At 38.0% G+C, this 21134-nt stretch overlaps 1 protein-coding gene across 1 annotated transcript in view; it reads left to right on the forward strand.

Moving 5' to 3' along the window:
* The first annotated feature begins 1151 nt into the window (after nt 1-1151).
* LOC114366267 (glutamate receptor ionotropic, kainate 2) overlaps nt 1152-21134 on the forward strand; it is a 48652-nt gene continuing 28669 nt past the window's right edge. Inside the window, exons 1-3 of the mRNA XM_028323094.1 lie at nt 1152-1450; nt 13534-13641; nt 16235-16396. Of these exons, the coding sequence (XP_028178895.1) occupies nt 13575-13641; nt 16235-16396 (229 nt within the window). The 5' untranslated portion in view covers nt 1152-1450; nt 13534-13574. The remainder of the gene's footprint in view (nt 1451-13533; nt 13642-16234; nt 16397-21134) is intronic.

Consider the following 21134-nt stretch of genomic DNA (forward strand, 5'->3'; position numbering starts at 1 on the left):
TTTTAGGTTATTTTATCTGTCAACTGTCAATCTGACAGAACGTCATTGACATTAAGTTGAATTTACGAAGCAAGTTCTTGGCAAACGTGGAAACACAATAGCCATAGAGGAGAAGAAGAAGAAGAAGTTCTTCCGTCTAGATTTTAAAGCATTCTTTCTTCTTTTTTTTGGCAATACTCGTCGAGACCGACTTGAACTTGAAAAGCATGACTGTATTTAAATAATATCTTCACAAGAAATCTGAATTTGAATTTGAATTCTTTTAAATACCCTAATTATTATAAACATACCGGAATAAGGAGCAAAACTAGTTGTACTTTAGCTGAGGGTCTAGACAAAGTGCAAATTATGATCGCAAACCAGTCGAAAAGTGTCAAATTCATCTCTATGCATCCTTAACAGTCATAAATCTCACAAAGATTTGCAAAGTTATGCAGTCACTAGATCACAATTAAATTAAGATTCAATTAGAATCGCAAACACGAAAATTACCTATTTATTGTATAAAAAATTCTAATCAAGTGGCATTTGTAAATTTGAATTTGGCAACATTATTTCAGTATGGATGTGACGAGAATAGCGAGTTTCTAGCACCGTTATTTATAACGTTAACGTTGCTGTAACGACTTTTCTCCAACTTTTAATCAAAATAGTTCTGCTGCCCCCCTTAAATATCAACACATTTTCTTGGCTAAATCTTCGCGGGCATCGCAGCACATTTTCATCGTTATCGAACCAACTAAACAAGACGATTGTTACGACATTTAATTTTTTATGTGAATAAAAAAAAATTAAAAACAATCTACGTTGTAAGTTTTTTTTACATTATCAAAACTGAAGAAGTCTTCAAGTTTATTACTTAAACATTATTTGTCACTGCATTAACTTACTTAAGTGGGATTGGTAATTGGTAAATTAATTGGTAAAGTTAACTCAAATCACACAAGTGTTTAAGTTAACTGAAAGTAATCTAAGCTTAAGCGAGAATTCTCCGGAGTCACGAGTCTTAAATAAATATTTTTATACCTTTACCGTTAATAGTTATTTGGCCCGACGTTAACGAACATCCCTTCCTAGCTGTAGGGGTTGGGGTGGTAAAGCCGCCACCCTCATTCCACCCGCAAATCAATACCAACCATACACCAGCATTTTTAGAGTTCAAATTCTTGTGCTATCAAAGTACCAGTTTCACATAGCTATAGGTTTTTCCATGTACTCCATGAAATAATCAGTAGGGAATCCTCGATGGCACGGTTTGTAGACTGCGAACAGTTTTTTGTGTTACAACGACGTTTTGTGCTGAAAATGAAGGCAGTGTTGGTATAATTATGTGGATAGTTAGCAAGATTTGTTCTGTGTAGTGAGTGCTGGGTTATGTGCGTGTGTCTTTGGATTTTCGCGTGTGTTAGAAGACTTGAGTTCCATGCGATCGGCTAGATCACCCTTAAAGGTACGTGAATAAATTCTTCTTTGTACGTTCGCTTGCATACGAAGTCTTTTATGAGGTCGTGGATTTGCATATCCGTAACGAGATTGTGTGCAAGTTCATTAACATTAGCATTAGTGATGTGTAATTGCGCTCGTTATAAATAACGTTTATTGTTATTTTTTGATAATGCAGATTGTTCTGGGTTGTTTGACAGAAGAATTAGGTTTAATTAACTTGAGAATGATGGGTTAATTACAAATTAAGTGGCACTAAAAATGTTAGATTTTAAGTACATATTTTTCAATATAAATACGGCGTAAAGTAGAGCTAACTCATAAAATGCAAAAAAAGCTACATAATTCAGTCGAAAGCACATCAGCCTACACATTTTTGTGGCAAAATCACTTTTATTACAATTTCATAAGATTCAGTGTTAACCTTAATGTGCTGTCGTCCTAAAATATTTTATATGGTAATTAAACTTAACAGCAATATTTAATAACTATTTATTTTCCAAAAATAGAGTATAATTTAGCGAGTAGTCCAACTTTAATGTTTTATTATTAAATTAAATCAACAAAAATCTACTCTAGAATCTAACGCCCGTATTCACAAACATTACTATGAGGTCTCACAGTGCGCGTGGACGCACAGGGTGACACACGATCCAATCACAGAGCTCTATAATTCAATGCTGTGCGTTCGATTTGCTGCTTCACTTAAGCAAGCATCGTTTGTGAATACGGGCGTAAGTGTTGCCGGAAGAAAAAATAAAAAAATACGTAAAAATTCAATTCGGCGACCTGGCCCGTTGACCAAGCCAAAAGAGGGCCAAGTCGTTGGGAGACTCAATTTAGTACCTATTTAATTACTACTTCCCAATTAACTAGATCGGTTTTATTTACATAGGACTGTGTTTATTAAGGGGGTCAAACCAGGGATGTTAAGGATATCCGTAACCGTAACCGAAACTTTAGGATATTCGAAATAAAAAAATATCCGTTACCGTAACCGAAACCGGTATATTATTCCTTTAATATCTGTAAGCGTATCCATCCATAACATCCCTAGGTCAAACTAACGTGTCACAACTTTAGGGACCCGTATTCAAAAAATTGTAATCTTTATAAGATCAGTCACAGTCTATTTGATTTCCACAGTAGTAAGTAAATAGAACAAAAGTACCTACCTATTTACTCGTACATCATGTACCTATCTAAAGCTTGAATTTCTTGCGATAAATTAATGTATACGGAACTCTGCACGTAAGCTTATCTCGCACTTGGCAGAATCTATTTGAATATTATAACTCAAATGTGACTGACTGACTGACATAGTGATCTATCAACGCAGAGCAAACTCCACCCCTAAGGGAGTAAAACGGGATCCACGCGTACGAAGTCGCGGGCGGCCGCTAGTTTACTGTAAAATTGAAGTCAAGATTGTAGGTGGACATTTTAAATGTAAAGCTTAACTTATGCGTAGGTCAACGGTTAAAATCTTATAGATACATATGTATAAATAGGTAGCTATGTACATGTTACAGGAAATGTATGAAATCCGTCATTGTATACAATTCCTAGAAATTGTGTATAAGTCCTAAAATCACCCGGAAATGTGTGATGTAAATTATATTACACACATTTCCTAGGAAATTTACACATTTCCTAAACAGCAATCGGAAATGTAATTAAGATTTCAATAATTACCTACGAGTGGACATGCGGTTCGAGGGCAGGATATTGCATCATCCGATTACGCGGGGTCTCTATCGAATCGCCAAATTTTTTATACGCCTAGTTGTCTATGGCACACAAATTTTAAGCCTAAATTTTTTTTACACAAAATTATTTTTATTACGCCACTTTTTTTTCTCCCGAAACTTAAATGGCGCTACCACGCCGCGGCAGCTGTGTATGTGTAAGGTCGCAAGTCTAACCTAACCTAACCGAGACTTTGTTATCCAGCTACAGGAGTACTAAAACCTTCATGTCAATAAAAGTTTAATAAAAGAGTTTTAAAATTAGGGAAAAACAAATACTTCAGCGTAATATGCGTGATGCCGAAAGAAAGGTATGCCAATAAATTTTAGGCAAATATTTTTTTCGGCCAAAGTATAATAGTGCGAAAACAACTGTCAGCAGGCTAAACAATAATAATTATAATTGTGAGTTCAAAGTACCTATCGGCCGATGTGGTTTGGCTAAATGAAATTTTAGGCGTACCGAGGGGCAACCGATCACGCGAAGGCGCTTGTGGCGCTTAGTTTTATACATTTCCTAATACAATATTGGAATTCTATAAAATTCCTAGGAAAAGTATACATTTCCTAGGATATGAGCGTATTAAAAAATCTCTGAAGCAATATTTTAAACATTTCCTAAATAGCTTCGGAATTGTATATGTTACGGTCAAAGTGATAAATGTGAAAATTATGAATAATCGCCGGTTATTATGAATAATCACCACATGATTTGGTAAATGTGATTAATATGAGGTCATTTATGTGTGTATAAAACTAAATAGGCGGCTTAGGGGTGGCCCAAGGGCCACCCCCGCCGCACCTTAACCTATTTTTCACTTTAAATCAAAACATTGTGTTATAGGCATCATGGAAAAGTAATATTATGCAAGAAACATTCCAAACTCATTATGCCAAATTATATTAATATATGATATCAAAACGTTCAAGAGTTTGGCTTTACACGAGCACGTACACAAGATGTTGTTCTCTTTTATGAAATTTGTTAGAACTAAGGTTGAATTATTAAATAATCACTGTTAAATGTGATTAATTTATCACTTTTACCGCGACTGTCGGTGATTATTCATAATAACCGGTTATTATTAATAATTTTCAATTTATCACATTAACCGTAACATATACATTTCCTAGGAATAGTAGGTATACAATTCCTAGAATTCATACATTTCCTGTAACATACATGTCGCAGTCAAATTGTATAATCCGCCGTTTTACATTACAGCTAGGCATTTTGCATTACAGCTCTGTTTTGTAATACGGCGGCTTAACGTTTAGGCGGATTGAATACAGCTGAATGAAAATCCGCCGGAATGTATTCGGCGCCAAACGTTCTTCAATACGGCTAGCCGTAATGTAAAACAGCGTGTCATTACCCGCCGCTTTGATAGTTTTTAGTTCCTTTTTTCAATACCGTGGCGCTGCCGGACCAAGTGGCTATGGATTCTGGTGTTCGGCGGAATCCTACACAATAATATTATTAGTGTAAAAATATGAAATCATGGCTGTGGCCGGTGAAGATAATTTTATCTTAAAGAAAAATAACCCAGAAAAATGGCTAAAACTTTATTGTTTTGAGTTACCTGTTCCCTGTGATCATTTTTAATGTCTAAAAAAGACTAAAGCCAAATATCTAATTAATTCTTAAAATGTTTAGAAAAGTCTAATATTGTTTTGAGTTACTTTTTTTTAGATGGCTATCCCTTGTGATTTATATAAGTAAAAAAAAAATACTGAAGCCAAATATATTATTTAGTATACAGTAACGAAGATAATAATTCTTAAAATCTGTCTTATTAAAAGAAGAACGGTCACGCCCGGCGCCCCATACAAAAAAAACCCAGACCCGACAGAAACGAGACATACATATTCTGTCGGGCCTGGGTCACAGTCAGAGATGACCGTTCTTCTTTATTTTCATTAAACATTGTTTTATTTTGTAAGTATGGTCACCCTACAATCTATAGTAATACGATGCGGCTAAACGTGGGCCGCCGTATTGAAGAACGTATCGCAATGACAATCCGCCTAAACGTTAAACCGCCGTATTACAAAACAGAGCTGTAATGTAAAATGCCTAGTGGTAATGTAAAACGGCGGATTATACAATCCGACTGCGACATACATATTAATAAACATTTAAGTAATATACTTAATACCAAGACCAGTACAAACAGATAACGTTCATGGACACAAAATATGAGTATGTTTGCATTGTGCCCCTCCGATCCTATAAACTTGAGAAATTATTGGAGGACTTTGTTTAACATCCATCCTTTATTTAATCCGTTAAGATTCTGCTTATTTACAGTTTTTTTTATCATCTATCTATACTAATCTATACTAATATTATAATGCTGTAGAGTTTGTTTGTTTGTTTACTTGAACGCGCTAATCTCCGGAACTACTCGTCCGATTTGAAAAATTCTTTCAGTGTTAGATAGCCCATTTATCGAGGAAGGCTATAGGCTATACAACATCACGCTACGATCAATAGGAGCAGAGCAATAATGAAAAATGGTGCGAAAACGGGTTTTCAGGCGTACGAAGTTTGTTGCGGCGCTTCTTCTCAGCACTTGCCAAATGTTGGTCTCGAAGCGCTGGTAGGGTAAAAAGATTATGAGACATGTAGAGGCTCCTTAAGAGCAAAATGACGATTTTTTAAGAACTATTTATTAGCCTAAACAAATAAAGAAATTTTGACTTTGACTTTGAAGTCGCGGGCACAGCTATTTAATCCGATATTGGTCACCGTTTACGAGTCTTCCAGCGACTTTGGCCAAAAGAGGCTGACGAAGGTGACCGAGTTTCTTCCGCCACTTCTTCTCAGCACCAGCTCATGTTGTCCCGAAGTGGTGGTAGGGCAAGCTATATTTGGGACGAGTATAAGTGCCCTGGAAAGGGCCTAAGTACTTATGTACTGAATAAACTATTTGAATTTGAAAATTTAAATTTTAGGTCGGTTTAGGTATGGGCCAAGTCGCTGAATTGCATTTTTAAATATGTTTCTTCCGGCAACTTACTAGCTTAATAGGGTCCCGTTGAACCAACAGTTTTTATTGGCGGTCAAGCTGTAGATCCTGGCTGCACAGGAGTTGCAGCGGTGGGATTCTGGTACACTTACACAATATTCAACTTAATCGACGGGGGGGTCTAGAAAGGAAAAAAAATCTGGACACCGCGGTGCAGAAAATCGTGCGCATATCTTTTCGCGCAAATGTCTTTCGCGCTAGTTTCTTTTGCGCAAATGTCTTTCACATTAGTGTCTTTCGCGCTCATGTCTTTTCGCGCTAACGTTCGTACGCGCTATTGTCTTTTAGCGCTAACGTCCGTTCGCGCTAGTGTCTTTCGCGCAAGTGTCCCGATACGAACGAGAGGTGGGAATAGTCCCGTAACTAAGGGTCTCGTTTGGGTACGGAACCCTAATAATAACGCTATTACGCTCCGTTTCACTCGCTCGTCGAACACTCAATGGTTTTCACCCGCGATCGCTTCCGAGGGCACTCGAGGAAAGCTGCTAAGTTCGAAACTCTTTGTTTTTCGTCTTGAATTTTTCAAGTGATTTCCTTCGAAGTTTGTTTGGTAAAGGTTTATTGGGAAAAGATTAAGATGTTTGTCGGTTTCTTTGAAAGGAAAAGACGTTAAGTACTAAATACTCGTAATACTTCCTATCTATCGGATACAGACAAGCCTTTTGCTAAATGACAAGTATAGAACTGTAGATAACAAGTTGAAGGTTATCTAAATAGGTAAATGGATATATGAGCCGACACTAGCCCATGGTATGGTGAAGTCAGAGAATTGATGTCTTCATTTTAATTATTTTTATTTTCATACAAACCGGATTTTATAAAATTTATTTTGTATGAAAATTAAAAAAATTTAAACGATGATATCAAATTTCTGACTTCACCATACCATTTATATTATTATGCCCATGTTAACATGGGCTAGTGTCGGCTTATACATATACCCATTTACCCAACACCCTGTATAACTCAAAGGTGACTGACTGACTAACATAGTGATCTATCAACGCACAGCCCAAACCACTGGACGGATCGGGCTGAAATTTGGCATGCAGGTAGATGTTATGACGTGGGCATCCGCTAAGAAAGGATTTTACGAAACTCCCCCCTAAGGGCGGCCGCTAGTTAGGTATAACTAGCTTTCCGCCCGCGGCTTCGCCCGCGTGAAATTTTGTCTGTCACAGAAAAACAATATCGCGCGCGTATTTGCTCACCGTTTAGACCTACCCTGGACTACGACAAACATTTTAAAACCAAAATCAGCTCAATCGGCCCAGCCGTTCTCAAGTTTTAATCAGACTAACGAACATCAATTCATTTTTATTTATATAGATAGATATGTAGATCTTAACTCAGTCAGTATGGGAGCGGCACGGGAGGGGTGACATTGACATTATAAGGTGACAGAGCATACATCTGAAGTCTCGCTGACGTTTGACCGTCACAAAAACACCCTCGCGTGCCGCTCCCGTATAGTTCCAAAATAGTGAACTGTCCTATCGATGACATTGACAGTGGGGCGCCACCGTCAATACCGGATCGCTGGTTCCGATTTTTGCCATGTTGGAAACCATATAGTTGAACGATGGTAGCGCCCCCCTGTCATTGAGTTTGGTGGGACAGTTCAGCTTGGGTCATCAATACCTAGAGTTGCCAGGTGTCAGGGACATGTTTGTCTTTACGGTCTTGTCCGGCCAAATATCGGCATGTCCGGCTTTTTTTAGGCTTTTTATTTGGCTGCCGCGCCAAGCGAAACTCGAGCCACAGAATAAATTGAAGCGCACACTCAGGACCGATGGCAACCGATGATGATAGTACTCATTCGTGATCTATGACACTAATTGCTAATTGCTTTTAGGGTAAATGTCCGGCCAAATGAAGCGCAGAGTCCGGCTTTTATGTTTTTGGACCTGGCAACCCTACCCGTACCTCAAGCACTGAAATATTATCATGTTCAGCCCCCCTAGACAAAAGGCACTTTTTGATCAAATCGAAAATCGAATCCGTCAAAACTCCATACAAAAAAGGGGCTTTTCGACCACTTATCGACTGGTTTGCGATTATAATTTGCACTTTGTCTAGACCCACTGGTTATTTTATATCTATAAAAGCGAAAGGTCACTGACTGACTCAATCACTCATCATGAAATCTCAGAAACTACAACTGCTAGGAGTCTCAAATTTTGCAAGGGAGTTCCTTTTCGAACGTAGGTGCTCACTAAGATGTCATTTTGCAAAATTCAACCCCGAAAGGGCTAAAACGGGGTCCTCGCGTACAAAGTCGCGGGCGGCCGCTAGTTAAAACATAAACCCATCGATCCACACAATCAATAATGGTTTTAAAGCTCCGAACAAGATCCCGTTTGACATTTGACACCCTAAAAAGAGGGTATTTTTAACCTATGGCCAAGTTTTTGTAACTCAACACGCGTTTAGATGGCTTCGGTACGACCGATTTTACGAAGTTACAATGTTCGTGTACCTATTAGAGACAATAAGATTTGACATCAAACGGAACTATTCCAACCTCTCGTTCCCACCGCTGCAACTCCTGTGTAGCCAGGATATACAGCTTGACCGCCAATAACCCAACCAGTGAAGGCCAAGTTTGCCTCGGGGGAAAGTTAAACTGTCATTGGACCCGCAACGAAATTACCCAGAAGAACATAGGAGGAGTTCGAAGTTAAGGTTCGACTTCGCTCCATTGCAAAGCGGATGACAGGTGATTTGACATCAGCGTTAAGGCCCGGTTTCCAAGGCGGAGCAGAGCGGAGAAGTGTCGGTCCATCAAATTATATACAACAAACTTTACTTACACGTGTTTTTGGCTAGTGACACCAAGCGATCGATACTTTTCTATCGATACTGTAGATTCTATAGCTAGTTTTATCAACATCTCAATAGTGGAGCTGTACACAGCCAAACTCGGCTAACCGAAATGACAACCGTTGGTAAACAAACCTTTTAAGAACTTTGTTATGAGAAGTTTCTACGTAAGTGTGAAACTTAACGTATTTCGACACCGAATTCTCCTGAGGGTTTTAGAGGTGCCTACTTTCAGCGTATGAACTGCATTTTTTGTAATGGCTTGCACATTAAGCGAGTGTCGAATAAAATTATAATTCAAGTGGACAAATAATATTCTAAACTTGCAATTATTAATGATGATGCCGATGGGGCAGCAAGGTTCTGGAATGGAGGCCGCGTACCGGAAAACGCTGCGTGAACGTTTACAAGGTGGACCGACGACCAATTTACTTTATTTACCTCAAAAGCAGGGTCCCAATCATAATATTCGTGGTATTTGTTTGTTTGTCACGCCTAAAGGAAAACTTTTCAAGTTACAAACTTCCATAAAAGTTGTTATGCAAAAAACTCGGCAAAATTGCCTGCAGATTACTTGCTTCTTACGAATTTCGCCAAATTCTATTTAAGAAGATTGTAGAGTTTTCGTACGAGTAAAAGAGAGCACCTGATTTGCTGTATTTTTATTTCCTAGGAGTACCTACCTAAGTGGTAACTACGAGTATACTATGTACTGTGGGTCGAGTGTGAGTTTACATCAAACGCCGTTTAAAAATTGTATGAAAATTTTAGTTTTGTAAAGAATTGTGTAAAGAAATCGTAATCATTTGACAGTTCATAACATACGATAAAGTCAGTTAAAAGCAAAGCGTTTGACAGAATAATCGTACGTTAAGAACTGTCAAATGTTATCGATTGCTTTATGCAATTCCACCGATATGTGATGGAAAACCATCGGTTCATTAAGTCAGACACCAGTTGACTTTTCAATTTCTTCACAAAATTCATTTCGGGTGTTTCCTTAACTAATTCAATATAAAACTTTTGACGCGAATTGCCTCGAATTCCTCAAATAAATTTGCATTCGATATAAATGTCGCAGCGTAGAGATGGGGCGAGATTAAAATATCGATAATAATATTATTGTATCTTCTCTACTTCACCGTATGCTTGCGATGAACTCAAAGACGACTGAACAGATTTTTCATGCGGTATTCACATAATTTGACACAGAGAAAAACACCAGATTAAAATAGTTTTTATCAGAAAAATCGATAATCTCGCGAGCAAAGCCACGAGAAAAACCTAACTACTGTAATCTTACAGCTTTTTATTGTACAAACTTTAATATTGCCGTACTCGATTCGCCTGAGAAAGTGTGAATGGCAGAAAAATATTCCAATTCTAGCCTTTATTATTTCGAACCTGCTCCAGGTCAGCGATTTGTTAAATCACCAACTGTTGTTGAAATGGCGTTGCATAGATAGAAATTGTAATGTTTGGTACCATTTTACGTTTAAGTTTGACTTATTTTGTCTGAAATAATCGTAAACTCGTAACTCCATCGTAACTGACGGCCGATGAGGCAGCAAGGTTTTGGAGTAGAGGCCACGTTCCGGAAAGCGCAGCGTAGGACAAGGTGGACCGACGACCTCATTAAGTAAAGGTAGCAGGAAGACGCTGGTTGCAGGCCGCCACCAACCGGCAATCGGGGGAGGCCTATGTTCAGCAGTGGACGTCCTATAGCTGAAATGATGATGATGAATCGTAAATTACCGATTAAGTAAAAGAAGTTTGACCACACACAGGCTCATTAAAAATATCGATAAAAATTAGTTTATAATCATCCCATCACTAGCACTGTCCATGGCCCAACACAAAAGCGAGAAAGAATCATTAGTCATTTAACTTTTGTTTAAAACGTATTATAATGGAAGAAATGCCGCCCCAAGAATTCCAATTGGATTCCAGAGCGTCTGGAATTATTCCATTCTTTCCTTATCAAAGATTGGAAAACAATCAGCGGGGATAATTCAAAGCGTTTGAAAAACAGAATCATTATCCACAAAATATAATCTTTCAGTCTTTATAAAATCCTTACAATAAAAAAAATAATTTCTTTATTTATGTAATTGAAAGATTACTAGTTTGTTAGACTGACTTCGCTGTCAAAAAAGTGTTTTTGACTAACGCCCTTGGTCAAAACCACTTTTGACGGGATAATTCAAAACCAATTTTTAAAATAACTTAAAAAAATCGAACTGGCTAGCGCGGGAATCGAACCCACGACCTTTCGCTTGCCGTTCACTTCTAATTTAGTTTGAGAAGCGACTCTAATCGCTAAGAAATTTTGATAAAAACCACTTTTAACTGATTTTAGCCGTCAGAAGTGGTTATGACCGATAATGAGTTTTAACTGTAACATATTTGGCTATAGATTATCTGTCAACACACCCTGTGTTTTGTGCCCTGTGTAACTAGAAGTATTATAGTTAGATCGTTTCATCCACGAAGACGCGCCCCACTAATTTTTGATCGAGGGATGCGGGGAGTTTGATCCGAGCAATCATTATTGTAGTGTGCGTGTGCACTCATGGATAATTTAGCGTGTACCGATAACACTCAAAACATTAGCGGAAGAATGGTGGGGCGCGTCTTCATGGATAAAACGATCTATACCTACAACTACAACTACAGTCAGCGTCAAATACACTCGACATCAAATAAATCGACCCTCCCGCGACAAGCAATTTCAAACGTATGCATCCCCACTTCCCACCAATATTGGCACCATTTAAAAGCCTAGTTCTAAACTTCATTTCATTAAAGGAAAGGTTTTTACCCCAAAAATGTGTCTGGAAGTATCCAGAGTCACTTCTTCAAAAAATAGGTAGTTAAAGGACGCGTTACGCTTGAGCCAACTTTTGTGGCTATAAAACTGTTAAGTTGGGATTAATCTTGATTAAAGAGGACACGTGAGATCATTATTTGGTTTTATAACCATAAAAATTGGTCTGATTGAACCCAGAGGTGAGCCCAAAGTGAGGTCTTTTTTCAAGTCACATTTATGGTAGGTATATGTTAATCATTTATTAAGAAATGAAATGTGTTTTTCTTTAAGGATAGTTATTGGGCTTTCAAATAACACCAATATTGTTGGGGTGCCATGATTGTGTCAGAAGAAAATCTTTAAAGTTCGCGTCGCGGGAGGGTCGATTTATTTGATGTCGAGTGTATTTTGGGACACCAAAAGTGGCCAAAAAAAGTTGCGAACGTTTTGGCTACAGGCTGTCACGAACTATATGACGCTGACTGTACATAAACGTCTTTTTTATCGTAGGTGCCTTTCTATCTCTATTATATAGACATTAACGAGCAAAAACAATTCTTCCTGAGAATTCCCTATTTCCTCGTACATCCTTTGGGAATAAATGCCTTGGAAAAATAGCACTTTGGGTACAAAAATGTTCAGTAAGAAATAAATGGTAGTACTTAATTATTTATTAATAGCCTAGATGGATTAATAAATCGTATTAAAATATTTTGCTGGCTTTAAATAAAATAATTTTAATTAACTAGCTTTCCAGATCTTTTTTTTGAACAAACTTTGGACCCCTTTTCATCCGCTTGGGATGAATTTCGGAAAATCATTTCTTAGCGCGGATGCCTATACTGGATCGACCGATAGTCTAAAATAACTAATTTGCCAAAGGAGAAGTCGCAAAGTCCATAGAAAATTACCGAATGTTCGACAGCTGAGGAAAATTGTCTGCCATGGCAGTGTAAATGTTATTCAAATAAATAAATAAAAAAAGAGATTATCGTAGCCTTTTACTATCTAGACACGCGGAAGTATGTCAAGCCAAGTTCAAGCAAAGGAACTGGCTAGCCAGCACCGAGTGTAATATTACACGAACCACTTGGTGCCACTTTTGACCCTTTTTTTCTATAAAACTATTACTAATCTGTTTTTTCTGTTCTAAAACTATTATCTATTATTTTCACGAATTATACCTACTTTTTTTTAAGATTATTAGTAATTTGTTATTACATAAATTACTAAGCTAAACAATAATATGCTTGCATCACGAGTGAGCTCACCACAATAGTCGAGCGGCGGCGGGGACCGAACCCGCGTTCCCCGGATCACGAATCGGCCAGTCCGACCCCTTCACCGTTCGGCTATCGTGGCTTCAAAAGCTTCTTATAATCTTTAAAGATGTATATAAATTATTGGTAGAATAGGCGAACTTAATGTCAAAAGGTATGCTCTGCCAATAAACCTTCGTTAAGAATAACCTACTATAGTCTGGTCCGTGAGCACGTAGAATTTTGTCCAATGACACCAAGCTACCCATCCTTATCGCTCGCGCGTAATTATGTTGCTGTTGCGCTCGCACACTCACTGCGGGCGCCCGTAGCACAGTCGCGAGGTTGGGTAGCTTGGGGTCATTGGACAAAATTCTACGTGCTCGCAGACCGGGCTTTACCTATCTCTGTTGTTACAGATCGAGAGGCGCACGCGCAGTCTGGGTGATGTTGCGTCAACATGTCCCGTTGGTTGTGGCTGCTGCTGCTGGAGCTTGTCGCCGCTTTGTCGCCGGTCGTTAAGATTGGTGAGTCATACAGGGTGTCACAGAATGGGTGAATCAAACTGCTAGGGGAGACTATCATTAAAAAATATGAAAAAAAAAATTTGACTTCGGATTTTTTTAAAATAAAGTGCTCTAAACTCGAAATTTAGTCATTATTTTCAAAAGTTTGTTTACAGATAAACGAAGCGATCATGTACAATTAATATAAGTAAGAAAAAAGTACAAATAAACTCCAAACGCAGCAATTATAGCCAGAAACTTAGACAAAGCTGATTTAGTTTCAGTTTAAAAAAAAAAAATTTTTTGTGTCCTTGCGCTTTATTTTTTTTCATATTTTTTAGGGATAGTACTACATTAGTAGAGCTACCTCCCCTATCAGTTTGATTCACTCATTCTGGGACACCCTGTATATGTGCTTCGTTCGTTCGTTCCTTTCAGCCAAATGACGTCCACCGCTGGACAAAGGCCTCCCCCAAGGTTTTCTACAATGAACGGTCCTGCGCTGCCCGCATCTAGGCTCTTCCCGTGACCCTTACCAGATCGTCGGTCCACCTAGTAGGAGGCTTGCCCACGCTACGTCTTCCAGCCCGTGGTGCCACTCGAGAACTTTCCTGCCCCAACGGCCATCGTCTCTACGAGCTATGTGCCCCGGCCACTGCCACTTGATTTTAGCAATTTTGCGAGCTATGTTGGTTTCTTTGGTTCTCCTGCTTATGTGCTTCGCATGGATCATAATCCATGTGGTTTTATTTAGTTATTTGGGACTTGGAGCTGTTGGAAATTATCGCCGTTCGATCGAAAGATTGGTGGTCATATTATGCATCACGTGGATCATTAAGTGCCCCCTACTTCGGTATATTAAGGCACTTACGACTTTAACATTTTATTTAAAAATAACCAAGCATGATATCAGTATGAAAACTTTTGTATGCTAAACTTTGGTCTTTTGACAGTAACTTAATACATAAATTATAGTAATATAGTTTGAACTTTTTTTAATATTAATTGTTCTGTGGACCTCTTGTTTGGATCCTGTTTCGTGATAAAATTTTGCTCTGATTCTAAGTTCGTGAACTCATGTCCCCTATTTCGGGATAACGTTTTATGGATCGAGTTAGGATATTTTAATAATGATTAAGGGTTTAATAAATTTAAAAACAAAAATATACATTTAGAATAAAGGAATTGTGTGAAATTGACGATATTACTTACCTGAAATATTTATGAGAAATAATGTGAGTCTAGCTAGGTACGTACCTACGTATAAAATTTTGATTTGTTAATTCTAACAATATGTGAAAATATTTATATAACCATTAGAAATGTGGGGGGGGGGGCTGCCCCCCCCCTCGTACCCATGAAATTTTGATTTGTTATTTCTGACGATAAGTATGTGAAAATATTTATACAAGCCATGAGAAATGTGGGGGGGCGCCCCCCCTTCCCCCTAATCCCATTTCTGGAGCTGCTTCAAGTGAGGGTAGCCCCCCCTGAAAATAACCCGAGATACGCCAATGATTCATAATAAAAAGTAAGTAATTAATAATTTTTTTAGGTACCTAGGTCAGTATTAAAAAAACTAAAAAATATGTCGATTTCTTTGATGGTATGTATCATAAAAGTACCTAACACTATACATTTATATATCACGAACTTGGAAAAAGTAACATTAATACGGTTTCTTTTTTCGTGATATTGATTATTCCAAATTGCCCAAGTAAAATTCATGGATTTTTGTCAAATTGTGTCAATTAACTATTATCTATCCCATATATTACACAAATAAACAAAGATAAATAAAACAAATCGGATTAAAACCAAAATTGCACTGGTAGTACTTATGCTAATTTATCTTAAAATTGGTGATTTATGTGAACTTCAAACTCGTGTTATATAAATTCTAGTGAACGAAACATATACCGAATTTAAGTCATGAGAAACTTAAATAAATGCATTGTTTGTTTCATAACTTACATTTAAATTATCATAAATAATTATTTAAAAACCAAGCATCAAAATGTTATCCATAATATCCTTGATTCGGTAGTGTCACGAAATAGGGGACACCCGAAAAATAAAATGTACGCTATTTCGTGAGTCAATTAATCGCAATTTTAAAGGAATTCTACGTTTTCTTATAACTTTTTTCTAAGCCAAATCAATTGTCAAGGAACACATGAAACCACTATTACAAGTTTTATTCAAATGGGCGTTCCTTCGCCTTTCTATAAGCTTAAGAAGTTGGAGCGCTAACCTTAGGGTGAGAGCAACCTTTGCACGCCGCACGGCTGTTTTTGGCTCTCTGAGAGTTTGAAGCTTCGTATTGCTCTCATTTTTGGCGCCACAATGTTGGTACTTGGTTTTTTAGATAGCATAATAGAGTTTTTGTAGTAATGAAGAATTTTTATAAATAATATTCCATTTGCTTATTATTTGAGCTAGAAAAAAAACTTACGAACTTACGTACTATCACGAACTAGTAGCCGTTTACCTTATGTGATCCACGGGCGAATTCTAGTTTTAAGCTGCTGCTGTAGAGAACTGTCGCTGTCATATGAACATCGCGTGAATCACATGTGATTCATGTCCTAACTGTCACATTTGACGTTTCCAGGGGCGATTTTCACGGAAGAAGCGCGCGGGGGCAGCGCGGAGCTTGCCTTCAAATACGCGGTGTATCGGATCAACAAGGAAAGAAGTCTCCTGCCCAATAGTACCCTGGTGTATGATATACAGTACACACCGGCGAGAGACTCGTTTAGGACTTATAAGAAAGGTAAGCACCATTTTACGTTTTTGCCAAGAAACTTTAAAGAAAAAATAAAAAAACATTTTTTTTTCTGGACTTCTAAAGGACTTATCAACTCGGAAAGGGATCAACAACGCCATTCGCGTGCCATCAACCACGAGGCGAGGCGATTACGTTATGGTGCGGATAAGTGTGCGTTGCAGTATTGGAGTTTCATACAAAGAATAGGTACCCACCGCCTTGAATTGATACGGTTACGATCCCTTTCCGGGTAGATTCTATACTAATATTATAAAGAAAGAGGTAAAGTGTGTGTGTTTGTATATTTGTTAAATTGTAAGGGGTAATCTCGGGATCTACTGAACCAATTTTAAAACTTCTTTCACCAATAGAAAGTCACATTATTGCTGAGTGTCACAGGTTATATGTATAAAAAAGCGAAAAATTCCACACGGGCGAAGCCGCGGGCGGAAAGCTAGTACCTATTAAATAAACAACACGTAAGACATCGTCCCAACTAATATTATAAATGCGAAAGTAACTCTGTCTGTCTGTCTGTCTGTCTGTCTGTCTGTCTGTCTGTCTGTCTGTCTGTTACGCTTTCCCGCTTAAACCTCGCAACCGATTTTGATGAAATTTGGCATAGAGATAGTTTGAGTCCCGGGAAAGAATATAGGATAGTTTTTATCCCGGTTTTTGAAACAGGGACGCGCGCGATAAAGTTTTTCTGTGACAGACAAAATTCCACGCGGGCGAAGCCGCGGGCGGAAAGCTAGTAGTAAATAAATAGTTCCCGGCATTCTATTTCGTTTAAGGATTGAGATATTTTCTGTTAAATACTTGAAATGAAATCACTCATACGATAGTGCCAAAAAGAACCCAAAAAAGCCAAACTATAAAATAAAAATGGCTACGTCTCAAAACTTAAAGCCCCAATTTGCGCCGTTCTGCATAAAAACTAGTTTAAATTTAGCTTCCGCGCCGAGGGTCCTTGTAGTGGCCTCTTCCGGTGGCCATATTGCTTTCAGGCGGAGGCTTGACCTCTTTCAGGCTTTTTTATTGCGAATAATACCGCGGTTATTGTGTTCTTTAGCTTAAATACGGTTTTGTGGGTTGTTGACGGGTTTTCACGTTTTGTTGTGAAAAAGTGTGAAAGAAGTTTTGTTGTAAAATAATGAGAAATAATACACGCATTCTACTTATGAAAGAATTTCCAAAGGGAGGGGAGGAATCGGTAGTTAGAGAATCCTCAAACATTATATTCAAAAAGTTATAGATTTTACATTTTCGAACGACGACGAACGATAACGAACGAAGGCAGGTATTTGACCACAATCGCACCTGATGTTATGTGGGATGCTTAGGATTCTAGGAGTACTTATTCTGTGCTTCAGGTTAAAGTGTTAGTTAAATAAATAAATGACCGCAGAACACATCCAGCGTAGTAAATCCATGACATAGAGTTCAAAATTCATTGCAGTCTTTATTATTTTTCAACCTACCTTTATTCCTTCCAGCCTGCTCGCAGGTTCTTACAATATACTGTTAGGTNCGGAGCGACGATCGACCTATCTCACCTCCCCAATGGTCGAAGCGAGACTGACGTTAACCGAATAGAATGCTGTGATTGGTTGCTGGTGTTCGGTTTAACGGAAATTTTGTATTATTACTCAAAATTTTAGGTACCTAAAATCGTGTGACCAACGTATTTCGCTTTCCCAATTCAAAATAATTATAAGAAGATATTTTTTTGACTGTTGTGTGGAAAGTATATTTAATTACGATGATTTTAGTATATGATACACACAAATTGAATGAAAATTGTGAATGCAGTAACCAAATGTTTCATTGCAACCGAAGGTGTGACACGATGAGAACGCGAAAAATGACCCCGTTTTTTATCGTTTCATGTGATTTTTTCGTATTATTTTTGCTTCTATTACGATAAAATTAATTTTGTATGTAGCTAAATAGATGTTTTATCATCTGATTTCAAAGTTATTGTTCTAACTTATACCGTTTATGAACTATTACTGTGTGACCATCAAATTTGAGTGTAAATGAGAAGTACCCGAATAACTCATTTTATGGCGCATGTACACTATGCGCGGTATAGTCTAAACAGTATAACACGCACTTTGGGTTGTGCAGGCTCGCGCTTCGTCTCGGTCATTTCTCGCATAGTGTACTTACTTGCGCTATTACAAATAATCACGTATGCAATCGGTATAAATATGTACCAAAATAAAAGGCCATATACAGAAAGAAAACTGGAAACTTATAAGCGCTTACCAGCGCTGGACGCTGCCATATAAAATGCCATTCAACCTGCTTCCTTTGTGAACGAACGGACCAGCGCTGACAAGCGCTGGTAAGCGCTTATAAGTTTCCAGCTTTCTTTCTGTATGCGGCTTTACACTATGTATAGGATACTCACAGTAGGTGCAACCTCATCTTGATGGAGATTTAGCAAAGATATTAGAGCCAACCCATAAGCCAACCTCTTATATACACTATCAATGTTCATAGTCTTCTGTGTTGCTACACTTACAAATAAATTTACCCATTAATTGACAGTTACTCTGAATTAACCAACTTTTAAAACTTTGAGTCAATAAAAAAATATTTTCATTTTTAGGCTTCCGTGGGTACCCAAAGGATCAAAACGGGACCCTATAGACTAATGCTCGTTTTCACCATCAATCCTTAATTTTTAAGTATTTTCAAAAGGCTCACTTAAAAATTAGGGATGGATGGTGAAAACGGACATAAGAGCTAATGAACGCCAACTATAGTCATTTTATAAAAGCTGAAAGTTTGCCAGCGCATGCTCTTAACATAGGTAAGAACGTTGGTGCATCATGAAGTCTGGGCTATCGTGACTTTGGCAGTTACCCTTAAATTATGGTCTGGCAAAGGATTCGAGCGGTCAAAATTCTCTGACTGAGAAGGAAACAACTTCTGATTATTAGTGCCTAAATATACAGCGTGAGTCTTCATAAAGGGCTTATATTATAAAAATGGGTTTAGTTTCACCCTTTTTCATATATGTGAACTTTATGAAGACTCATCATCATCATCATCATCATCTCAGTCATAGGACGTCCACTGCTGAACATAGGCCTCCCCCAATGCTTTTCATGTTACCCGGTTGGTAGCGGCCTGCGTCCAGCGCCTTCCTGCTATCTTTCTGGCTAGGTTCTGGAGTGGAGTCTGCGTACCGGAAAACGCAGCGTGGGACGTCCACCCACAAGGTGGACCGACGACATCATAAAAGTTATGAAGACACACTGTTTAAAATCAGTTTTATGGTAGGTATAAGTAAACGGGATCCTGCAAAAAACGGTTCCTGCAAAAAATGGGATGTCTCTCCAACCTAAATTAGTTTGACAGGAGATGTGGGCTTTCCCTGAAATGGGGTAAACTTCAATCATGGCCACCCAGATAGCGTAGTTTGTTTGTATACAAAATTCATCTGAGAATTGCTTTCATTTGAGCATTACGAAATATCTTTTCATTTGAACATGGTACTTATCATAATGTTTGGTTTTCAAGCGACAGGATGATTTCAAATTCTTGAAATGTCTCGAATGTATTTATAGAGAACAAGTGACCCGCCCCGGCTTCGCATGGGTGCTAAGTATTAATTAAACCTTGCTCATGAACCACTCTATCTATTAAAAAAACCGCATCAAAATCCATTGCGTAGTTTTAAAGATCTAAGCATACATAGGGACAGAGCGGAAAGCGACTTTGTTTTATACTATGTAGTGACACGTAGTGATGAGCCTGTGAACCCAGACCTTCGTTATTTTATAAAGTAGAAAGTTCGCCCGCGATCCTTGGTATTTTTTTCCAAATCAAGCAAAATCATATTAAAGTTAGTAGGTACGTTGTACAAATTGACGGATATTATAAGTCAGCGGCCGCCCACGATTTCGTACGCGTGGACCCCGTTTTACCTCCTTAGGGGTGGAGTTTTGTAAAATCCGTTCTTAGCGGATGTTAGTCCGTTCTAGGTTGTGGTCTAGGTGTTATGATGACCCAAGCTGCGCTACCATCGTTCAACTACATGGTTTCCAACATGGCATAAATCGGAACCAGCGATTCGGTATTGACGGTGGCGCCCTACTGTCAATGTCATCGATAGGACAGTCCAATATTTTGGAACTATATATTTTCCGAGATTTCGTCATGAGTGAGTGAGTCAGTCAGTTTCGCTTTTTGACAGTTTTTGTCAGGCATTAAGTTTGTTTAGAACGGTATAACATTGTTCATTCTGTTAGGTTATACATAATTATAATATACTTGAGTTAGACTGTCTAATAATATTATTAATGTTTTCTAAGCAATAACTTTCAGTGTCCATTTAATTGTCTCATTATGATAATTTTACACTGCACTTCCGGTTTGTGATCTCATGTTGTGATTTGTAGTCTTGTATAAATTAAAATCAAAACAGTAAAATGTTAATATCAATTTTATTTAAAATAATGATTTATTACAATATTTTTAGAACATTGTTATAATAAGAAATAATTTATATCAAAATGCGCCGGGGTTTCCGCTTCCGATCACACTGTAGCGAAAACCACGTTAGCATTTTGTGGCCAATGGCGGGCAGTCGATGGTGAACTATCGTGTCGAACGGACTATTCTGCCGAAATGTAATTGTGTAATACTGATGAGTAATATTGTTGTACAAGTTATTCAATAAATACTATGGAAAGTATCAACCAGCGTTTGAACTTAAAAGGAGGATAAA

The sequence above is a fragment of the Ostrinia furnacalis genome, unplaced genomic scaffold (assembly GCF_004193835.3).
Source record: "Ostrinia furnacalis isolate ACB-3 unplaced genomic scaffold, ASM419383v2 OfSCF0606, whole genome shotgun sequence".
NCBI lineage: Eukaryota > Metazoa > Arthropoda > Insecta > Lepidoptera > Crambidae > Ostrinia > Ostrinia furnacalis.